General features: G+C 40.7%; 1 protein-coding gene across 4 annotated transcripts in view; it reads left to right on the plus strand.

Annotated features, from left to right (window-relative positions):
• Positions 1-24,552, plus strand: part of cadpsa (Ca2+-dependent activator protein for secretion a) — a 244,851-nt gene that overhangs the window by 132,262 nt on the left and 88,037 nt on the right. For 2 of the 4 annotated variants that reach the window (XM_039796738.1, XM_039796739.1), the window contains exons 12-16: positions 5,381-5,517; positions 6,280-6,467; positions 15,589-15,690; positions 15,780-15,843; positions 17,941-18,064. In XM_039796738.1, coding sequence (XP_039652672.1) covers positions 5,381-5,517; positions 6,280-6,467; positions 15,589-15,690; positions 15,780-15,843; positions 17,941-18,064 — 615 coding nt within the window. Of the gene's footprint in view, positions 1-5,380; positions 5,518-6,279; positions 6,468-8,508; positions 8,680-15,588; positions 15,691-15,779; positions 15,844-17,940; positions 18,065-22,837; positions 22,907-24,552 lie in introns of all 4 variants that reach the window. The other 2 variants (XM_039796735.1, XM_039796736.1) reach the window with 2 other exon arrangements.

Below are 24,552 nucleotides of genomic sequence, written 5' to 3' on the forward strand. Positions count from 1 at the left end.
TATCAACATATGACATGTAGATTTTCTCATAGATACTGTAGGGATATGGGATGGGAATCGAGAACCAGTTCCAGTTGCAAACGGCTTCCAAATCCGTCGGAATCTTATGCCTCCGAGGCTATTAATTCCTTTTATTTATGTTTTTCTGTCAGTTGCACATTGCAATTGCTGCTGGAAACTTGCAACAATAAAGAGGCATGGTGGAAAGTGTGGCTTCATTTCACGTAGAAAGATGACAACACTGCTGCTCTTATAATATCTGGAACATGATCATTTTAACAAAGTACAGAAACCGCAGCAATATGCTGAAAGATCTTTTTACGTAACATGGTCTAACATTCCAGGAATGCCATGTATTTGACACTCACTGACTACGCACAATATGTTATAATAACATCAGCACCACGCAGGCGGGCTTAGCAGAAGGTTTCTATGACTCAAACCTAAATGCTGCACAAATGCTGCACAAATGTTCTCCCATTTCATCTACACTGTGTTCAGACTCAGAGATATGAATGAAGCAGTTGCGTTGACGCTGAAAAACCTGCTTAGGCTTACTTTTTTTCACACAGAAAACTGACCTGGAATCAATATGGAAACTGATACAGAATGGGACCGATAAGCGGAATCGATAATGACATTGGTATCAATAAAATCTTATCAATTCACATCCCTACTCACATATGAAGACATTATCAAATTGCTTCATTGTAAAAAAAACACTGTAAAAAATCAACAACCCTGGGCTGGAAGGCCTACACTTGCCTGTATATCAGTTACCAAAAACATGAAAACTTCAAGAAAATTTCAATGGACTGAATCTATAGAACATAAACCCAATACAGCATGACTGACTTAAAGAGAACTGGGTGCAGACCCACACTTTGAATAAATAAAAAGTGCTTCCTGCGTGCATTTGTGTAGGTGAATCTAGTGAGCGAGCTGTTTTTGACACAACCACCGGAGTCCCACTGAGTCCCAGCAGCTGGTAATTACCAAGTTAAAAGTGCCAGCCAATGAATAATACAGTGTGGTTGCTGCACAATTAAATCAGGCACCAATCAGTCAATGTTACCAAATAACTACTTGTCAGTTCACACCTGGAGCAGCGCAATGAATAATATAACATCATGTCACCCCCACCCACCCAACCCCCGACTCAAATCTGAATAGACCACATTAAAACATTGTAACAACAAAGATGGAATTAAGAGCTCTGTTTTCCGCTGCCTGAGAGGTGAAACTGATCTGCACAGTTTACTCCTTTTTCTTTTTATGATGACTCATTGTTTAATTTGTTTTGACATATTGTAGAACAAACAAGATTGTAATCATACTGTAGTTTGAGTGAAATTATGAAGTTTGAGAGGCTTTATTTTTCTGTCCAATTTAGTTTTCTTTTCTATCGTTCCTTTTTTGACATATATGCACGTGGACGGATGTGAATACTAATTCTGATATATCCTGATTCTCCTATAATAATGTTTAGTTAAACTTTGTAGTCCTAAAACCACAACCCTGTCCTCTACGAATTACATTGCAACTAAAGCAAGGTAAAGGTTTTTATTTTATGGTTCTCTTTAGAACTCAAAGTGCTTGGTTTTGGTTCAACACTCAGTACAGGACAGGATGTGATGTACATGCTCTGGTTTCCCCCACATATTCATATTACTTTTTCATATGATGTAATGCACTTTCAATGTCGTACTAACTGCATTTAAACAATATGTTGCAGCTAACATAATAAGCATCATGTATTCTCTTAAACATATTAGCCAAAGTCTCATACTGTATAGTCTAGCTTTGCCAGACCCTCCACCAAAGCGTGCTGAAAGAGGGTCTGGCTACCCCACACAGCATTCGGGGATGTTGGAAAAACGTGCTCTTGTTTATTGGCATTTCTTTAAACCAGTCGGAATCGTCGTGGGCGGTGCCAAGCTCCGCACGGGTCAACGGTGCCTATGCAAAATAGCCTTGGGAAGGAAGTTGTTTTGGTGGTGTAAGTTTTAAAAGTTGTTTTAGTCGTGCAACAGAAAACGCAGATTGGACAGATTGTCTAGCTAGCTGTCTGGATTTACCCTGCAGAGATCTGAGGAGCAGTTAACCATTAGTCCTCATTAATCCAACGGAGTTTAGAATGCCAACACAAAGAAAGAGGAAGGTGATGAAAAGAGGGACATGGCGGAATTTCCAGCGGCACCTGAACAATCCCGGAAATGAAACGTCGTTGATAAAGACTAAAGGATTGGAGATGTTAGGGCATCAATAAGGTTCTTCACATCGGTAGTGACAGAAAGATCTAAATGTCTTTCATGGTCAGTCCACAAAAAAAGCAAGCCACATGCTAAATAGCCCCAAATGCTTTGAACCATCAAACCCAGGACCAGCAGTGTGTCCGCTGCCTCCCGGTTCCTCTCCTCTGGATCTATAAATGAATAGCAGCCATCAATCATTGTCAGGGCCGTCCTTCCCCAGCCCAGACAGACGGGGGTGACTAATGTCACTGCATGTTACTGTCCAGCCCTCCCGCCTCCGTTCCCGCTCACTCACATCAAACAGACCTGACAGGCCACCAGCTACAGACCAAAGGGGCACCACAATGTCACCTTTTTAGATTTTTGGGGGAGGGTGGGGGGACTTGTTGAGGGGACACAATCAGCTCCCAGCATCCCGTTCTTTGTTTTGTTTGTTGATTGACAGCTGGGGTGCTTTCGTTGGGCAGTGAAGAGGACTTTGGCTGACAAATCTCTTGATCGCTACGTAGCTCGGTATAACCTTCATTCCCATCCATCCCAGGTTTGTCCTGACTGATGGGACAAGGCTGCGTCCACACTCCCACTGTCTCTTCACCATCAACGTTTAATTGAACCTACAATGAGCTGCCCAGTGTGTTGTTCTGTTACTCTTTGGCCCAGAATTGATTATACAGCATTGATTATACAGCTCACACCGCAGCTTGCCAGCAATGAAAACATAAGCAATTTTAATTAATATTTCAGGCAGCACTCTTTCTTTTCATCAAAATCACTTCCTCGTTCCCTCATTCACTGCTCCCCCTGTATCTTACATGGTGTATAATCATAAATAAAGATGTTTTTAATCAAATGACCACATACCAGTTGTCATACTAAAAAGCTGAGCTGGGGCCAGACTACTGGATGTTGTTTGGGTCCCATGCGGTGTGCACAGCAAATCAGGGCTTTTATTGCACATTAAATGCAATGGGGTTTCAGTATTAATACTAGCAGTCCGGTTAAAGGTTATATAACGGCAGTGTCTGGTAAGCATATTCATGGGTGGTGTAAGGTTAGATGCTAGAGTCTACTCCAAAAAAACCTGTTGACGTTATTTGGCAAGAGCAATGAGGTGCGACATTAGCTCAGCATATTAACACATCATTACAGTATACAGAACTGGCAAACGTATTGACATGTAAATCTCACATCCAAGAAAGTGGAAACTGCAGGTTCCCCATGTCCCCTTTGTACCTCAGCAAAGCCTGTTGGGGCCAGCCTGCAGGTTTGCATGGATTTATAGCCCCCAGCAACACTGGCAAAGAGAAAGCAAGACATTCCCCAATCCCTCCTATAGCACCCTGATGTACGTAGAGCACACCACCAGGCAAGCAAGTGAAAAACCTGTTGTCAAATTCTATTTAAGCCTCCTATTTTGCGAACAATTAAGATTAGTGTGGGGCCACCACATCCTCTGCTCATTCTGAGATGTTCAGGACAGCGATTAATTAGAGGCCACACCAGGGGGCCGGGGCCGGGGCCACTGCATTGAAGTGGTATTAGAAATGGGGAGGGTTGATGGGTGTTGTGGGGCGACTGTTGGATGGTATTATGGGTAACAGTTCTAGACCTTGGTTACTTTTGAGTTGCAGGATTAATTAAGGTGGGTGGCGTAGCATTTAACTGACCTATCAAGGTAAATGTAATATCCTTTTATAAGGCAGTGGAGTTGTCCAAAGCGTAGAGAAGTTGTAGCTTTAGTCTTGTAAAGGCAGTCCATTTAGCTGTACAGCGACTTCTAATTCTGAAGGCTTGTCTTTTATTTACTAAATTTACTATTTATTAAAATACCAGTCAAAAGACGGTCAGTGCATTTTAATGAGTCAACTGGGAACATGACACTCTTACTACAGAGTGCACAGACATGTCTGGAAGACTTTTTGGTTGTTTGTCTTCTTTTTTAGAGGTAGTCCCTACAATAAGAGACCATTAGGCAATTATGCTCTCAAATCAAGATTTGTTTACAGTGTTAATCCACATATCTCAAACATGTTGATTTCTGGTGATTGTGATGGCAATGATTTTTCTTATTTTTGTTCTTGTTTATGTTCATGCCAACAGCTGATTTCTCGTAGAATTCAACTAAAAGTTACACAATTTTATGCCAGCATTTTGATTTTGACTGTTGCATCAACCTATAACGTCAAAGTGGAAGCTTGGTTAATTCTGAAACTACTTCTTCACAAACTAATGATGATGTGCCCCAGCAAGGCAATTAACTCATATGTTTATGAGTGCACCTTTTCAGCGGGCAACAGTAAAATGCTGTAGTCGCTGTGTTTTGCTGTATCCTCCCTGCATGTACTCATAAACGCTGACTTGATCTTGCAGTCTTGCACCTTGTCTGCACTGGCCACAGTCCTCAGTATCTACCACACTGGATGTGTACTGCTATGCTGCTATGTTTTGACAGCACTCACAGTCCTATACAAAATCAATGGAGTTACACGCATTGGTAGAATATAGACTTAAACCTGAAAAGATGTTTAGAGCTACATAGGTTTAATGTGACTTGTATATAGACATGAATGTCTGAGTGTGCATGAATACAACATGAACCTCAGATTTCAGAACTAACCATCAACCTTGAGATCAGCTCTTGATAGCTGCCTGGAAAACTCTACTATCAACCTTTACCTTTTACCTGCTTGTTAAGTCAAAACTTCCAACCCTGATGAAGGGCCCACAATGGAGTCAATGCTGGACACTTCACCTAATCACTGATTGACACTTATTTAAAAATATGATCACTTGTTTATATAATAGAGTGCTGTTAAATCATCAGTTGTACCCACTGTAAATTATGTCGTTGATGTCTTTTCACACTTTTCAGAGTTTACTTTATTTAACTTAAACTTGCAGTTAACTTTAACCCTTGTTGTAAAGGTGTGTACAGCATTGCTTTATTGTTGGCACTTCATCGGATTTTTTGTTCCACATAAGAATTAAGTGAGTGCCATGGTGAACTTTATTCAGTTTTTTTTTGGCACAGACATCTGCCTCCTCTTTCTTTCTTTCTTTCTTTCTTTCTTTCTTTCTTTCTTTCTTTCTGGCTCCTCATTTGATGGGTAAATGACTGTTTACAGATGCTGATCGAGCCCAGAAACACGGCATGGACGAGTTCATTTCAGCCAACCCCTGCAACTTTGACCATGGCTCGCTGTTTGAGCTGGTACAGCGCCTCACTCTGGACCACAGACTCAACGACTCCTACTCCTGCCTGGTAAGGAAAGGCTTTTTAATGTAACTGAGAAAAATCAAACCCTGCCTGCACAAAGAGGGCATAATTGTTGGATTGTCTTTTTGGAAAGTTACTAGAATTGCTGCATGCCCACTTGATTACACTGTCAGAAAGGTGTGGGGGAGGTGTTTCAGTAGTGATTTGATGATCTGTCGTATCTACCTTCCACTCTGAGCTCTCCTGCAATTAAACTCAAATGCCTTCTCTTTTCTGGTGTTGTTTTTTTAAATTTTTTTTTTTTTTTTTTTAAAAAATATGAATTTACGTATATGTGGTGTTGTAGAGGAGACATTGGGGTGGTGGTTTGGGGAGATTTGGCTGTCCGAACCCCCCATGGCCTGTGTGAAAATAGACCTGGCGCGTATCTTTAGCAGAGCGCAGACCCCCTTCACGCACGTTTCCGTGACGCAGGTGGTGGATTATCAAGCATTAACTTGGATGGCTGGGATTGCCTCTGGAACCCAGCGCAGACGCGCCCGGGTGGAAAAAGGACCTAATACAGCTACATGAATGTCTGTACAGTCTGTAGATTACACACACCAACTGCCAAACAAAGCATGGCAAAGGTTCACTTCATTCAAAGACCCATATGTCCTGTACACACCTAGTCTATGTTGTATCTATGGGTAAAGATACCAGTATTGTGAAGCATGCTGCCAGGCTTGCAGTCTTGTATGGAATATGTATGTGTGTACTAAATATCTGTTTGCCTCACACAGCAATGTTTGTTTGTGTTACCCACAGGGCTGGTTTAGTCCCGGTCAGGTGTTTGTCTTAGATGAGTACTGTGCTCGCTACGGCGTTCGAGGCTGCCATCGGCATTTATGTTACCTGAGCGATCTGTTGGAGAGGGCTGAGAACGGAGCCATGATCGACCCCACCCTGCTGCACTACAGCTTCGCCTTCTGTGCCTCCCATGTCCATGGAAACAGGTACAAATCAATGCGCTTACTAGTCCCATGTCCTTCATTTTCTTCCATGTACAAACTACCGTTGGATGCTAAAATGATTGAAGCACAAAATGATTTTTTTACTGTCAAAACTGAAGTTGAAGGCAAGTCAAGTTTATTTATACAGCACATTTCAGCAACAAGGCAACTCAACCTGCTTTACATAAAACATTAAAGAGCAATTAAAAGCAATTAAAAAAAAAAAAAAAGCTAATAGAATAGGACAGGTATGACATGCATGAATAAAAGTTACAGCGCATGGTAAGAAATGAACAATTACCTGATATATTAAAAGGCAGTGTCAAACAGAAAGGTCTTCAGTCTTGATTTAAAGAACTGAGGGTTGCAGTTTTCTGGGAGTTTGTTCCAGATATGTGTTATGAATGCTGCTTCTCCGTGTTTAGTTCTGACTTTCTGGGGATAGAAAGCAGACCTGTCCCAGATGACCTGAGAGGCCTGGGTGGTTCATAATGTAGCAGACGATCAGAAATTTATTTTGGCCCTAAACTATTAAGTAGTCTACTTTATAAACCAAGCCAGTGTAAAGACCTCAGAACTGGAGTGATGTGATCCACTTTCTTGGTTTTAGTAAGGACTTGAGCAGCACCATTCTGAATCAGCTGCAGCTGTCTGATTGATTTAGGGAGACCTGTAAAGACACTGTTACAGTAGTCGAGTCTACTGAAGATAAAAGCATGGACAACCTTTGATATATTCTTAAGGTGATAGTATTGTGACTTTGTAATTGCCTAATATGGTTGTCGAAATTCAGGTCTGAGTCCATGACTACTACACCAAGATTTCTGGCTTTGTCTGTTGTTTTTAACATTGCCAATTGAAGTTGACCGCTGACATCTAATCGTTCGTCTTTGGCTTAAAGAACAAACACATCAGTTTTTTTTATTCAAGAAAGTTCTGGAACATCCAGTCGTTGATTTGTTCAATGCAATGTTTGTATTGGACCATGGTCCCTTGGTGATAAGGTTATGTAAATGTGTGTGTGTCGTCCGCATGATTATGGTAACTTGTTTTGTTGTTTTCCATAATCTGAGCCAGTGGAAGCATGTAGATGTTAAACAGAAAAGACCCCAGAATGGAGCCTTGGGGAACTCTGCAGAGTATTTAGGTGTTTTACTGAACATGCTTTTTACATCTCTTACCGCAGAGTCACCCACAATCAGAGTTTGACGCCCTGTCGTTAGCTTTCCTTGTAACCTTTTACTTTTTGAGTTACTAACCCTGCTGTTTGACGATGAGACGTAATCCAGGTTATCAGACGGAGATCCAGTGTCCTGCAGCAGTGTAGCAGATCTGTTGTCCAGATGAAGACTTGGTTGTTGAGAGTTTTTTTTTATTGCTAGTCCACGACTGTGTCCTACTAAGTACAGGGGTTGAAGAGGCACTCTGCCTGGATGATAATGAAGGCCATCCGGTCATATCACAAATCTCAGGGCGCTGTGCTCTGCCCGTTACATGTCCTCCCGTTTCCTAGGCAAATAATTTGCTCTTAGGCTTTGCACCAAGACAGTTCCAGGGAGGACTACCACTTATAGTTTTATTACCCGATACACAGCCCTCCTGTTTCTTTGTAATCTTGTTGGGGCTAATTAGTCATGTGTTAGCATGCTTTTGTTCACTGTTTTGGGTCCATGGAAAATTTGTGTCATTCCCACATGGTCCATTCACTTCCAAGTTCACTTCTGTGAATTTTGGTTTCCAGAACTGCGATCTTCTGTAAAAGTTTGGGGTATTTCTCTGTGAGGTGAAAGCAAGCGACAAGCAGCTTTTAAGCAGGAAAATTATGACAAATGACATGAATGACAAACGGGCCAGTCCACATATACAGGTGCATATGTGCTCCCCCACCTTCTGTGTTTTATGCTTTGATTTGTTTTCATTTTGCATGCTCACTTTTTCTCTTTCTTTTGTCTATTTTTCCTGTATAACCTCTTTACCTTTCCACTTTCAAAAAACTACCTACCATTGTTCCCAAAATCCTGCACTTCCACACAACCACACCTAGTCTGCGTGTGTCTGAGTTGCTAAACTGGCCTGTATCTGAGGCCAAACTTGAACGAGCCCTGCTCCTCTCTGCCCCTGAGCTTCCTGCCCAAACTGCTAAGAGAGAACTCAAAATCATTGAGTTCATGAAGAAAAAGGACTTCAGGTCCCCAGTTTTCTCAGGAACTAGAAGGTAAGTTATCTCATAGTCTGTGTGGCACTAAGGAGGAAAAATGAGCATCTTCTTTAAAAAAGAAAAAAAAGAAAATGTAACCATCATTGCTATTGATGACTCATCGCTGAGATCTGGAGATGCAGCAACATTGCTAATCACAGTTTTCCAACAACAGGAATAATCAGACAGTTTGTGAAACTAATCAGGTTCAACACAATTATCAAAACCAGTTAATCAGTTACTGTAGGCTAAAATGAAAGCACCAGGATTGTCTGTTGTCAGTCCAGACTAGTGGAAGTGAAAAATGTAAATATACTAGCGAGCTAATGAGGGAATGGAGAACAGGTGAGTGGGGCGGATGAGCAGGTAAAGTGAATGCACTGATGGGAGGGCAGGCAGATGGGGGTGGCAGGGTTGGAAATCACAGCAGAGTTAGAACACAAAGTATAAACAAGCAAAGAGGAAAACAAACCATGACACCCATGGTGTTAACGTTTAGTTAACATCAACTGGTGTAGATACAATGTAGACGAAGAATTATTTCCAACCTATCTGCCTGTGCTCTCTTTTGCAAATAGAATATGATCCAGGTTTTAAAAATTCTGAGTCATGATTTAGTGTGTGAGATTCAGTTGAAATTGAATCGAAAGTCTTGGAGGATAAACAAAAAATCTTTTTTTATATTTTGAGTTTTAAATACTCATTGCCTGTAGGCTTGGAACATGGGTTGGAAAAATTAGCAGCTGGATCTTTCGTGGAGGAAATGTTAGGAATACTTTGCAGTTAATTCAGCTCTGTGTCATCTTTGTGTGGGTAGTGTGTTCAGGAAAAAAAGGTTTTTGGCTTCCCTCCAAGGCGCCAACGCGTTATGTGGCATCTGGTGGCTCTTGGCAGACCTTCGCTGCTCTGCTCACATGGCAGCTCTGTGCGCTGCGGCCAGGGAGGGGAAGCCAAATACTCTTCATCTGCACACACTGCCCATACTGCCATGACACAGAGCTAGATCTAAATCAGCAAACTATTTATTTAAATTCACAACAGTTGTGGTTCCAGTGGCAACCCAACAGCATAAATAGTTAAAAAAAACAAATAAACAAAACAAAAAGTTGGCAAGTTTTTTTATTTCGTAAGTGCTTGTTCCTGCTTTTTTTTCCATTTCTTTTTTTAAAGCTCAACATTTTTTACTTCTCAATAATACACATCTTATGAATATATTCCTGTCTGTGTGTGTGTATGTATATATATATATATATATGCCATCTGTCTCTGACTACATATTCAGGTCTTTGTTTATTTGTTTACTTCTTCAACAAATGTGTCATCTGCTGACAAATTCAACATTTATTTATATATATTACATCTATACATGCATGTATGTATGTGTGTGTGTGTGTGTGTGTGTGTGTGTGTGTTCACAGCCTCCATCTAGTTACACCACAGTCCAGCCACCTAAAACAAAACTCCTGTAAGACATAAGGCAGACCTGTCAAGTCCTGCGTTTCAAGACTCATATGTTAGTTCCTTCGATCATCATCTGTGATATGAAATCATCTGATGTGCACACAGTTAAAGAAATACAAATTGTGTGTACTAGTCAGAGTTCAATAATAAAAGCCTAAAGCACTATAGAGCGTCTCTCCTGCGTGGCTCACACCAGCACTGTCAGCCCAACAGATAGAGAGCGTTACTAGTGTCTGGTTCGAAAGTAGTTTAGCCGGCTTTGCTAGCTTTCAGCACCAGAACTGAGAGGATCGGAGCAGCAAATTGAAAGGGTGAAGATAAAGGGCATGCATTGATCTGCCATCACCTTTCTCTATTTCCATTAACTTAGGTTTGCAGTTTGGACATTTTTGTGTTTGTAAAAGTTGTAGCCTGCAATCCTTTTTTCTCGTTCTCAAAAGGCATACGATTGAAATAACAACATGAGGATGAAATTGGGGCCTCCTCCACTGATGACTTGCATCATCAACATTTAGGGGACAGCCCTAAAATATACCTTGTGCACTGACTTATAATAATGGTCAAAATCGTCAGTGACACTAGCCAGCCAAGTTTTTTTTGGGCTGTGGTAACTGAATTAGGCAGGGTAGTATATTCTTAAAGTTGGTTTCAGAGGAGCAGTTTTCAGTCAGAGATCAAACGGTGTCATTTCCTGAAGGTTCTGTGGTATGTGACACAGGAGTCATCTGGTCTTTCTTCCAGTATGCACCCTGTTATACCACGTTGCAGTATTTACCTCTCGTCAAATCTGCTGTGATGTGCTCGGACATCCGATCTGTCAACATCCCAGTCAGCCGTCTGCGGATGATGCGTAACAAAGATAGACGAGGGCCACTCCGGCGCTGAGGGCAAAGGTCAGGGAGCGCTGTCTGTCTTTGCTTTCAACTCAGGCGTCACAAAGTTGTGTCTTTCTGCCAGAGGACAGAGTTCAGCACACTTTATTATTAATGGGGAAAATAAATACTACACACGTAAATTCACGTCATGATGAAGATTCTTCTTCTCATGAAATCCAAAAATAAGTATGAGTCCTATTCATCTACATATCCACAGCCACACACATCAGACAAGAGACCTGCTCTGCCAGTCCAGCCGTCGTGCCTGGAGGTCGAGGCATGACAGGTTGACAGGTTGTCATGTGTGATGGCCGAATGCCTCCGTTGCCAACGCTGCTGCGTGTGCCCCAGTGCACACACCTCATCCAGAGCACCCCCCACCCACCCACCCAAACAAACAAACACACACACACACACACCCCACCCCCACCCCTGCCTCCTAATAGCCTGCTGGCCTGGAGGTGTTGGTGCACCAAGTTGGACTCGGTTGCCCGGTCGCCTGCTAAAGTGTCAGGATTTGACTTCTGTCCAGCTAAATGTCGACTCCATTTAGATCCACTGTTTGTTAGGAAATGGCTTTAAAATAAACAATATCAGCTGCTCTTTATTTGATATAAAGTAAGGAATCATTCAATTAAATGTGAATGTGAAACAGCAATGTGTGTATTTAAAATGTATCTATAGTACAGCTTCTACAGCGACACCTTATGGTTTTAACGTGAGTTAATCACAATCTCAACAGCTAGTGAGAATTCATGTGACTTCAAATTTCTTGTGTACTGTTGGAGTTTAAAATTTAGTATCAATCTAAAGAACAAAGTATTCCAAAACAGTCATTACTTATGAAAGTGTTGGTGGTCAAAGAATGGAATCTTAGATGCAACATTCACATTTTCTTGATTGATACCATCCATACACACATGCACATGTTATGTATTTTTTTTAAGTAGATTTATGACACAAAGTGTGCTTTTGGGAAAATCCACAATAAGTCAATAAAATAATCACAATCAGAAATAATCACAAGAGTTAATAGCCTATGATAATATTTGGCTTTTACAGCTCAGATATCTTAGAACTGATTTAGAGCAGCAACTAAACGTTATTTGTATATATTTATTTAATAATTATTTGATTCATTTGACAATCATTTTCTTTGGGTCCGTTGTGTATTTCACAATTTATAAAGGATTTGGATCCTTGGATCTTGAAATCCTGTAGTAAAACATGAGAACTGACTGAGAAACTGGAACAAGAAAAGTTTTTACATTTCCCTGCTTAAAGCATAACTTTTTGATATTAATGAACGTCGATTACATTCAAGCCATTGCCAAATTAGTTGCTACAAAGCTAATTAAGACTATCAGCTCCACACAACTCTCTCTGTATTTTTCAGTATGGCTATGTTCAGAAGATTGTGTTGTCCGGCGACTTTCCCGCGCAGAAACTCTTCTGAAGACTCCATCATGTTTTTTCAATCCTCTATGTCCTCCTCGGCTACTAACAACTGTGTGGAGGAGGAGTGGGGGTGGTCCGTGATCACGTAAGGCTTGTATCATGTGGACACGCTGACAATGTAGTTGTCATTACTTAGAATTCCTCATGGGGGGTGGCAGAAACTACGAACTATAGCTTTAAAAGATGACTGAATTATCAGAATAATGGATTCATTTTCCGTCAATCGACTAATTGGATGGATTGATATTGAAAAGTATCAATAAATAAGGTCTCTGCTGTATTACTGTGTTGCAAGTGGCATGTAATCAATGACAATATGATGCTGTGTGACAGAAAGCAAGCTGTATCACGGTCACTGAGTATAACTCTTTCTGCGACATTGTATGATTTACAATTACTCTCGAACGTATCATCTGGGTGCCCGTGTTTTGATGGAAGTTAGAGTAACTAGAGGGGTCAAAGGTTTTATGACGCCACTGACAGGCGACTAAATGAAACGTCCCGTATCATTAAAATTAAATAACAGATCTCTCTGGGTTTGAACCATTGGCTACAGTCTATTGTTTGAACATTGTTGGAAACATTTGGGATAGTGCAAGTAGACACCGTAACAAAATATATAACATAGGTATAGTCGTTTTTAGACCTCTTAATGCAGAAATCCTACATTTTGTACCTTTTATAAACTCATCATTTCAGCTCTAGACGGATGGATTGGGATGAAAGTGTACAATAAAAAATGTCATGTCAGTGACCAATTAAGTATGGGGCACATCAGTCCTTTACAGTTAAATGCTGAATGTTTGGATTTTTTAAAATTGAAATTGCAGGAGGTTTGTAAAGTCCTGACGGACTGGATATGGTTGTCCCCTGCGTATAAACGGAGATGTGAACCTGATGCTGGCATGCCGTCTGTCTGTCACTGATGGCTCATTTGCTTGTTGTCGTCATCGGAGCTGTGAGGTCATGAGGTCAGGCTAACATGGGGAAGCTGCCAAGAGACAACGCACGGCTGGCAGGATGAAAAAAAAAAGAAAGAAAAGAAAGGAGCCCTGCAGGACTTAATTAGTGTGAAATTTCCCTCTTTCATTTTCTGTCACCATGTGAAAGGTGAGATGGCTTTTTACTGGGAATTTCTTTGTTAGGATAATGCATACAATCACCAGGCAGTGTAAACTTATAAACTCAAGCCAGTGATTCTCATAGAGAAATTAGCCACCACTGGGATCAAAAACTCATTTAGGATCATTTATTTGTATTACACTAATACAAAGAACACCAGTTTGTTATGATGAGCTTTCAGGATATATTCATTATTTCATTAATATTAACCGGTTCAGGGCTGCAACTAACGATTATTTTCCAATCATAATCGTCTTGGGCTAAGACAGAGCCACGGCGCCTCTGCAAAAGAGCCTTGGGAAGGAACTTGTTTTGGTGGAACTGTTCAAAAGTTGTTTTAGTCATGCAACAGAAAACTGTCCAAAACAGATTGGACAGATAGTCTAGCTAGCTGTCTGGATTTACCCTGCAGAGATCTGAGGAGCCGTTAACCATAGTCCTCATAAATCCACCAGAGTTTAGGATTACAACACAAAGTAAGAGGAAGGTACCGGACATACGGCCGAAAAAGAGGGCCATCTGGTGGGATTTCCGGCTGCCACCGGAGCAATCCCCGGTAGTGGAACGTCGTCGATAAAAACTAGTGTTGTGTTAGAAAAGAACAGGCCAATAAACTGCTGCTGAGGTCAAAGCAAGCAGTCTACGGACTCAAACAGTTGAGCTCCATGCAGTCATCATCATCGTCTCCTCCATAGCACCCTGAGTCCTACAGGTGGCTGTTACGAACTGACAGGGTCTGTCCAGATGCTAAGGGGGGGTCTGGCTCGGGTGATGGCTGATGCTAAGCAAACTGGTACTACTAGAAATCTAGCAACAAGCACTCATGGAGCAGTGCAGCAAACATGCACCCCACCCCACTCACACACACACACACACACACACACACACACACACACACACACACACACACACACACACACACACACACACACACACACACACACACACACACACACACACACAGTTTCTCACTGTCTGCTGAAATGACATGTCAAAGGGAGGGGTAGAGAGAGAGGGAGAGTGTCATGTCTCCTGCTACTCATCATGCTGTCATGGCCACCAGTCCAACGCCTCTTCTGTCACATGCACTCTGCTCACACTCCGCCCAGACCCAACCATGTCACAAACGATAAACACATCACACACACACACACACACACACACACACACACACACACAAACACACACACACCTGACATGCATGTATTGAAATAATTAGAAGAAAATGATAGAACAATGAAAATACATTTCAGCTGTAATGTTAAATTCGCATTTTGAAATGTGTGTGTGTGTGTGTGTGTGTGTGTCTGTGTGTATGCATGCATGTGTGCGTAGCAATCTTTAACTGCCAGTCATGAGATGTACAGAGCAAGCCCACCATGTATTCTCTCTACTTGTACTTGTGAGGGACCAAAACCATCACTCTCATATCTGCATTTCCTTATTGCCAATCACTGCAAGAACCTTATTTTGTGGTGTGGGTTATAAAAATCCATGTTGTTACTTAGACCTGTCATTTGACCATCGGTCGTCATGTGACCGGTCTGAGACTATTTCAGGTGCAATTAGGTCCAATTTCTTAGTCCGAACCCAAGTTCAGGAAAAGTGTTCATATCGCCAGATTTTTAGGTGAACCACACCCATATTCAGACTAAACTGCCAATGTGAAAGCACTCTGAGATAAGTGTTAAATACTGATAAAAGGATAAACTGAGGCCCCGCACCTGAACTAATCATAACCCTACGGTGCTGAGACCTGGCTGTGGAGCTCTTTCATATCCTGTGTCCCACAAGGCTCTCTTGTTTTCCCAGAACCTGAGGAGATTCAGAGAGGCATGGAAATACAAATGTGTAAATGTACTGTACATATACAGTAGATGAAACATATATATCCAAAAATATACACACACTTTACCATGGGTTTTAAAAGTCTCTCATATTTCAGTTGGTGTTCTACTTGCTTCCCCAGCACTAAAACTTTGTATTGCTTGTAACTGCTGTTGTCCTGCAGGCCTGATGGTATCGGCACAGTGACCGTGGAAGAGAAGGAGCACTTTGAGGAGATCAAGGAGAGGCTACGAGTGCTTCTGGAGAACCAGATTACACACTTCAGGTAGGCCCTGTACAACAACCATGCGCCGATCTTATGCCAAACGGGACTGCCGAGGGTTTACATGAAAATCCAATCTGTCGCTTCCATAGGTACTGCTTTCCATTTGGACGGCCAGAGGGAGCGCTGAAAGCGACGCTGTCCTTGCTTGAAAGGGTAAGTTGTGTTTACTGCTGGACAGATGCATGTTTTTATCTGACGATGCAACCCTTTCTCACTTCCAACTCGTAACATACAGACTCTTGGTCACTGGCTCTCAGCGTCGATACCGATACCCATGCAAAAATCACCCTTCAGCGTCTGTATGGAATGCACCGGGCTGATGACGTAGTATTAAGAGCGACATTGGTAACGAGTAGTATGGAAGACAGAAAAACCTGCGCAAGGAGGTTGGTTGGGGTGATGGATGGGTCAAACAACACAGGACTTTCACCCAGGAGACTGGGGTTCATGTCCTGTTTTTGTCATTGCAACTTTGGTAACCCCATGCACCATCTTTTCCTAAACCTAAAGCTTGATTTATGGTTGTCAACGCAGAGCTTTTGCCGTTGCCTACGTAAGCGTGTGTGTGTGGGGAGTGTGTGGTAGAGCGAGTGAGAGAGTGACGCAATTAGCTTCGGAGCGAGTAGCGACTGTAGAGAGAAAACAAGTAGGGTTCTACGGCGTAGGGTCCGACATATGTACGTACGTAGCCACTGCGTAGATTTAACGCAGAAGCATAAATCACGCTTTACTGTCCTGTTCTTGTGCCGCATGTCAGTTAAACGTACGTCCTGACCCAGAGCGTCGTGAAATGACGCCAAGAGTCCCGATCTGACCCAATGGGAGTGAGAATGTGTTGCCGATGCACTTTCCTTGACGGAATAATATTTTTTCACTCAAACATACTTTTACCGGTTGACGTTTGTCTTGATTTTTCTTGTAACAATAAGGTTTAAAGGTCCCATGGCATGAACATTTCACTTTATGAGGTTTTTTAACATTAATATGAGTTCCCCCAGCCTGCCTATGGTCCCCATTTGGCTTGAAATGGTGATTGGTGTAAACCGAGCCCTGGGTATCCTGCTCTGCCTTAGAGAAAATGAAAGCTCAGATGAGTCGTTCTGGAATCTTGCTTGTTATGAGGTCATAACAAGCAAGGTGACCTCCCCTTTCTCTGCTTTGCCCGCCCAGAGAATTTGGCCAACCCATGAGAGAGAGACATCATGGCTTTCAAACAAGAAAAGTGGCAGTTGGTCAAGGCCACACCCCCACCCTCCACCTTGCCCCCCCCTCTCTCCTCCTCAATAGCTAGAGACACAGAAATGGCACGTCCTAAGGAAAGCTCATTGTGGGACTGGCTCTAGTGGCTGTAATTCTGCACCAAGGCTGAATTTTGGGAAAGAGACTTCAGATTAGGGTTGGGTATCGTTTGGTTTTTTTTCGATTCCGGTGCTAAATCGATACTTTTAAAACAGTGCCGGTGCCTAAACGGTGCCTGAACCGGTGCCTGAACCGGTACTTTTCAATAAAGTTAAAAAAAAGAAGAAGAAAAAAAATAAGGGTAGTAAACAACAGTCAGTGACTTGTTTATTGCTAAGGCCATGGTCAAAATTAAAGATTTAATAATAATGTAATAACTATAACAATAACAATAACTTATTTCACCAGTATATTGCTGTTGAACCCCAGATGGGAAAAGGGTATTTTACAATTACTGTGAATGCACCACGAGGCTACCTGTTTTAAGTGAACGCGCCGTCTGTGTTGTTTAATTCCGACAACGGCAGCTGCGAGTGAACGCACCGTCTGTGTTGTTTAATTCCGACCATATAAACATACTGTATATCTATGAATTCCGAGAACGGCAGCTGCTGCGCTGCATTGCAGACTGTTACAGCCCGCTGTTGAAGTCCTCCACAGTGAAATACAGTCACACTTTACACTGTTTAACGTTAGCTGTCAGCATTTTACCGGTGTTTAATCCAGCTGCTAGCTAAAGGTAGGCTAACGTTACATGCTGTCAGGTGTAGTGTAGGCTAAAGTGAAGCACCGAAATGAGGCACCGAAACTTTCGTTCTTATTCGGTCTCGTTACTACCGTTTACGTCGGCACCGGTTCCCTATTGGCACCGAGTTTCGGTACCCAACCCTACTTCAGATACAGTATTAGTGGACCACTAAGGCCTATATAAAAGCATCCAAAGAGCACCATGTCATGGGACCTTTAATGTACACTGAAAATAAAAGCGGTTGCTGTGTCTTTCCTTTTTAGGTTCTGATGAAAGATATTGCAACTCTGGTTCCGCAAGAGGAAGTCAAGTCTGTGATCCGTAAGTGTCTGGAGCAGGCAGCTCTGGTCAACTACCAACGCCTGTCAGAGTATGCCAAACTGGAAGGTAAGTTACGGCTCCATCACTGCGCCTTTGAGGTAGTGCTACTGTAGTTACTCATTGATATGGCTGTTAATGTAACAACTCCTAACCTGCTGAGTCAATCAGAGTTACAGTGAGAGTTTCCTGTCACATGGGAATGCAGATGTGAGAGATATTTAGAGGGTTTCTGACCACAATGGGGCAGATGTTGCAAAATGTGGTGATATCATGTGGTGGTTTTAAGGAAGCATATAGAAAATTGTCATAGTAAATAAGGTTGGGAAAATAATCAATTCAGGTATATATCAGGATTTTTTGCGACGATTTTTTCTCCCAGAATCAATATTTTTTATTTATTTATTTCCCAATGATTGACCTGAATATTTTCTGTTCATATGGTAACGCTGACGAAAATCCATGTTATGTTCTTCTTTACAAATGAAATAAATATCAGACTGAAATAATTAGTTTTTAGAAATGTCTCATGATATATTGTCTCTAGAAGTATTTTTCAACTTTTGTTATCGTTAAAGAAGGAAAAGGAAATCACCATACTCAATACTATTGAATCACAACACTTCTAGAATAACAATAAATGAAAATCACAATACAAATCCAATTGGCACCCATGTACCGTAAAATAATCGAATCAGGACAAAAGCATATCGTCCCAACCCTAGTAGTAAACATCCCTGCAAGGATATCATTTAAATAATATTGACACACACTGATGAATCATTGAAGAAAGTACTATTGTTGTTTTTTTAGCCAAAGTGTGTAGAAACCATTATCTTTATCTAACTGTTGTAATGAACAGTACAAATTAGCCATGCTCACATGGGACTTTCTTGTTACATACATACAGTCAAATTATGATGTCGAAAGCATTATTGTACATGACATTAAAAAAAGAAAAAGAAACATTTTCACTAAGCTTTTAGAAAAACTGATGACATTACAATTCATGACACTTACTGTCTCTGGTTTGCTGCTCTGGGATTGATTGCTATAAGCAATGGTGGAATGTAACTAAGTACATTTACTCAAGTACTGTACTTAAGTACAAATGTTGAGGTACCTGTACTTTACTTGAGTCTTTTCTTTTCATGCCACTTTGTACTTCTACTCCGCTACATTTCAGAGAGAAATATTGTACTTTTTACTCCACTACATTCATCTGACAGCTTTAGTTACTAGTTACTTTACACATTAAGATTTTTGCACACAAAACACATGTAGTTTATAAAAACTGATGTTTTATTATAAATGAAACTTGCCAACAATATAACGGCCTACAAGTCCAGCTGATATTATTAGACCATTAAAAACAGTTTGGATCCTTTACACTTTCTAAAATGGGAGGGTTTTACTGCATTGAGTACTTTTACTTTTAATACTTTAAGTACATTTTCCTGATGATACTTACAGACATTTACTTATGCATAATTTTAAATGCAGGACTTTTACTTGTAACAGAGTATTTTTACAGTGCGGTATTAGTACTTTTACTTAAGTAAAGGTTCGGAATACTTCCTCCACCACTATAAGTTACAACTAATGTACATAAAGCTAGTTGCCACAGATGTGAGTTTCCAATGGAGATCCTCAGAATGAAGCAGATATACATACGTATATTATATTGTGTTTTAAAGAATTTCTATTGTGAATATCTAAACAAAACCTAACTTCTAAATCTCTCTTCACAGCTGCAGAAAAAGCCTCTCTCCTAATGTACTTACTGTAATGGAATGACAGTTTTAACACAAATGCTATGTTTATCTTGCCTGATCATCAGCTTATTTTAGTAGCAAATGTACAGTAAGTAAAAATGCATTCAATTCAATCTTTACGCTGACTTCGTCCACCATGCCTCAGCTACTCTTCCAGCTGATTCCTAAACTGCTTGTGTCTCCCTCTCTGACCCGCCTGATAGCTGAAGTGATGCTCCTTCTTTTCCCTTTTCTCTGCCTTCCTACTCCTTGCTCTCTGATGATTTCCATACTCACTCCTCTCTTTCCCTTGTCTATTGGCTTTTGCTGCTTCTCATTAGCTGCTGTTTGAAAACAGGAAAGCCAATATACAAGACATGATGGGACTGCCGCTTGTGGCAGTTCAGTGTTTTTTTTCTGTTGCATGGTCAAGGTTTTCTTTAGTAGGCATCATAAATAATTTACAGACCACTGAAACATTTTATTCCAAACTGAGTCAGACCACTTATCTGGTACCAACTGTTGGGTTTTTACAGGAATGCGATAATTCGTCAAAAATCACTTTCATGTGACTACTACTGTATCTGTGGCTCTAAACTTCTTCAGGAACACTGCCATTTGGGAGATATGCTTACTTGCTGTCTTAGCCAGGGTGAAGTAAAAACTTTTATTCCTGTGTGTCCAGTACAGAGATAAGTCCTGGTTGTGTTTAGCCTAGCTTAGCACAAAGCTCAGCTGAAAGTGAAAAATACACTGTCAACAACTCCTGTCTTGTTCATACATGTTGCATCTTGTTAATTTGGAAGCAAGTCACCAATCGACTCAAGAGACATCTTGCTTTTGTTCACAGAACAGAGCTCAAACCTGGCAAAATAGAAATAAAATAGCTTGAAGGCCTACTGTTCCTAAACTTTAACGTGTCTAGGCAAACTCTTTTCCCACCGCCTGCAGTCTCTGTGCTAAGCTAGGCTAAACATGTACAAGACCTATCTCTGTACGAGACACACAGAGGTCAAACTGGTATCACTGTTCTCTAGGTCAGAGGTGCCCAAAATTCTTTCATACGAAGGGCCAAAATGTATCTGGATGAAAGGCCACGGGCCAAGAATAAATGATGTTGAAGAATTACGTAATTCTTGTAATTCTTCATAGCTAAAACTTACGTATTTACATTTAAAATGGAAGTTTACCAGCACTGTGCTTTACATTGCCGTAAAACTCAGATCAAGTACTTTTTAGCTACACAAAATTAACGTTTCGTAGTCATTACGGTTATAATTTTAAATTAATATTTTTTTTAAATTAAAATTGGGCAGCCTTGCTCTAGGTAATTCATACATTAAACACATACGTGACACGCAAAAGTGTGTTTGATTGCATTTACCTGTATATGAGATTTCTGTCACCAAATGTGTTTTATTGCATTTATATGAGATTGCTATCACAGGTTAACACCTACAAGGTTTAGAATTACAAAGAATAACATTACAAAAATAAGAGCCAAGGGTGTTTTTTTGTCTTTCTGACTAGTTCACACATTCCCCAGAAAGAGGAAATTGTCCCTTGTTAACTGTATTGAATGCCAATAAACTATAACATAAACTCCTGTTGATCAAAGCCAAGTAGTGTTTGAGCTGCATTCAGGTCAGCCTGGCTAAGATCTAATAACACACACTGAAAAAGTCCAAGACAGCAAACAAGTGTATTTCCCAAGGTGTTGTTCAATTAACACTGAACTCCTTCAAATGGTCGATTTAAGACGATGTCTGTAAAGAAACCATCACCTCCCTGAAGACACTAAGGAAGCTTACCTTAGTTTCTCAGTTGTGATTGTAGATTATCCCTAAAACCCTTTCCTTCATACTGGTGTGCTTCCTAACCTATGGGGAAAAAAAACTCTGATTTTACCTCTGCTTCGTTGAACGAATGGTTAATCCAAAGTAGACAGCCCATTAATCTTTGAACCCCAGACACACACACACACACACACACACACACACACACACACACACACACACACACACACACACACACACACACACACACACACACACACACACACACACACACACAGGGATACAGTCTACTTGTACCTATCTCACAGTAACAGCAATGCCATCTTGCTCACCCTTTCAACTTGCAAAGTCTTCCAACTTCCTGTCCCCACCCAGATCCGACAGCCTGTAAACTGTCAACTCTAAGGATAGACTGAGACGCTGTTTTGTTGACTTTGGTATTAATCAATCAATCAATGAAAACCATTGACATGGGTCAGTCAGCGTCATCCAACTCAGATACAAGATATGATGCAGTTCGAGTTTTAAGGACAACTCTCAAAGGTGCTCTATGCAGCATTTTCACTGGTTAATTAAATGTTATAGCAATACACAATTCACTTTGACACATCCATATTATTTTGGTAAACAAATAATATTATCTAGTAACTTCTATCAGTACATGACATTCATGACATTTCAAAATGCAAATTAGATTTTGTTTAATTTTGATTTCAGCTACAATAATTGTAATCCAAACTACTACCTGAAGATATCCAAAAAAAAGAAAGAAAATCAATATGATTTGTTAGGAATCTGCATGTTGCAGAAACAAAGGGTCAGGGAAAAACAATCATTGTATTTCTGTTAAAGTGGTGAATTCATAAATTATTTATTTATCCAACAGTTGAAGTAAGGAACTTGAAAATGAGTGGCACACAGAATGAGACAATGTTTAAAATCAATTTAAAGTATAAAAAAATGTATGATCAGAATGCCATGCTGTGAAAAAGGGTAAACTGTAGTCTGTAAACAATATCAATGCTGAATTGCATTGTTTTCTACTAATAATTATAATTTAAGATCTCAAAATGTGACATATTGCACCTTTGATACAATACATTTTAGATTTTAATTAACTAAATACTGATACACCAATATTATTTTATGGCATTAAGTGTGTGAAATTGTAAGATATTAAATAGCAGCAGAAACCATGCAGGTATGGACCCTAAAGACCCTCGAAACGTGTGTGCTCACCTCTCTGACCCCGGCCTCTCGCATGCCTCGGTATCCTCCCTCTTTCTCTGTAGGGAAAAAGAGAGAGATGTATGAGCATCCTGTCTTCTGCTTGGCGTCTCAAGTGATGGATTTAACCATTCGTGAGTACCTTCCTCATTCCCCAGCCCCCCCCCTAACCTCTGCACACTTTTATTTTCCTCTTTAGCCAATATGCACGCCAACCACAACAAGCGACCTCATATTTTTGTCGTACCCTGACGTCCTTTTGGTCTGTTTGTATCCGTTGTTTTAGTCTCTTTAAAGTCTAAAAAGTCTTAGACGCTCAAAACGCATTCTTATCTTTCTGTAAGCTTGTTTTCTGTCCTGCCCCAACCACATGTTCTTTGTCTGTCTGCGACTTGAATGCATTTTTACTTTGCTTGTGTGTAAATCCTTTAAGTGTTTAAGATCATGGGACATTCAAACAGGACACCCACATCCTGCAGTTATTCAAAGAGTATTTTATTTAGCTCTCAATCCTTTGTGTGAAACATCTTCACACCCAGGTTAGACGAGTTGTCAAAGGACAGGTCGCACATTCCTATTATGGACGTGCCTGTGTCTTTCAATGAAACCACCATTTAATGCTGATACTGATGGTATACATTACAACCATTTGAACAGGTTTGTATGCAGTTTCATATTTTACCCATACTGGATTTTATGTCAAAGTGTGTTTTGTGTCCTGTTTCCGTGCTTCTTCCAATGCCTTCTATATCACAAACCACACTTAAAGATGAAACCTTTGGCTCAGAGGTTGCAGATAGATATTGAATGCATTGCTATTGAATAGTCAGTCTAACCTTTACCTTTTTTTCAGACTCCTGTCTTCCATTACCTGTTCCTACCTGTATTGGATATTCTCTTGTCTCTCACCCTCTATCTGAAACTATCCCACCTCTCCCTACCTGCTCTTCCTCCTTTCAACCTGTTCTTTAAAAAACATTTGGCTCTTACTTAGTGGAGAACTCTCAGAAAAAACTGACGGATCCAGGAGACGTTGTACTGTATGTCTAACTCCTACTTCTAGCTCATTCCTCAGTCTACCTTAAACCATACCACAGGTCACCACCTTCCTGATACCTGTACACAGAGGCACAGAACATGTTTCAGGAACGTTGGGAGCCCCCCCCCCCCCATGTTGTGTTTCTCACTGCTCTGAATGATCAGAACGTTGATGGTTTCTTTGTTGAGATTGATCGGTTCCGACGTAAAAAATAACACATTCAATTCAAAAGGTTTGGTGTAAATTAGTGTTGGTAATTGGGGAGGTACAGATTCAATTATTAGCAATTTATCAAAGATGCTTATCAATATTAGTAAAGCTATGAATATTCAATTCAATTCAATTCACAGATAAAAATCACAAAGCGCTTTACAAGGTACATACAAACATACAATGGGGTAAAGGCGACCGCCTTCGTCGAGAGCCAAGACAAGAAGAATATGTCTATTCATAACTTTACCAAATTGACAACAATCAAAACGGGGCACCACCCTGAACTCAGGGGCCAATAACTGAACTATGAAAACAGAGGTGGAGTTCTCTTTAAAATAAAGGATTTAATTAATTTGATTAATCTGTCTTGTATCTTTAACAGGAACAAAAGAAGGGTGAAAGATTGAGCACTGACCTGTATAACCAACTGTTAGTACAATACAATACACGAATAACCACACAACAACTTCTTTTTAAAGTCTAATAGGATTTATTTAAAGGGGTGATAGAATGATTATATAGGGTATT

The sequence above is a fragment of the Perca fluviatilis genome, chromosome 4 (genome assembly GCF_010015445.1).
Source record: "Perca fluviatilis chromosome 4, GENO_Pfluv_1.0, whole genome shotgun sequence".
Lineage (NCBI taxonomy): Eukaryota > Metazoa > Chordata > Actinopteri > Perciformes > Percidae > Perca > Perca fluviatilis.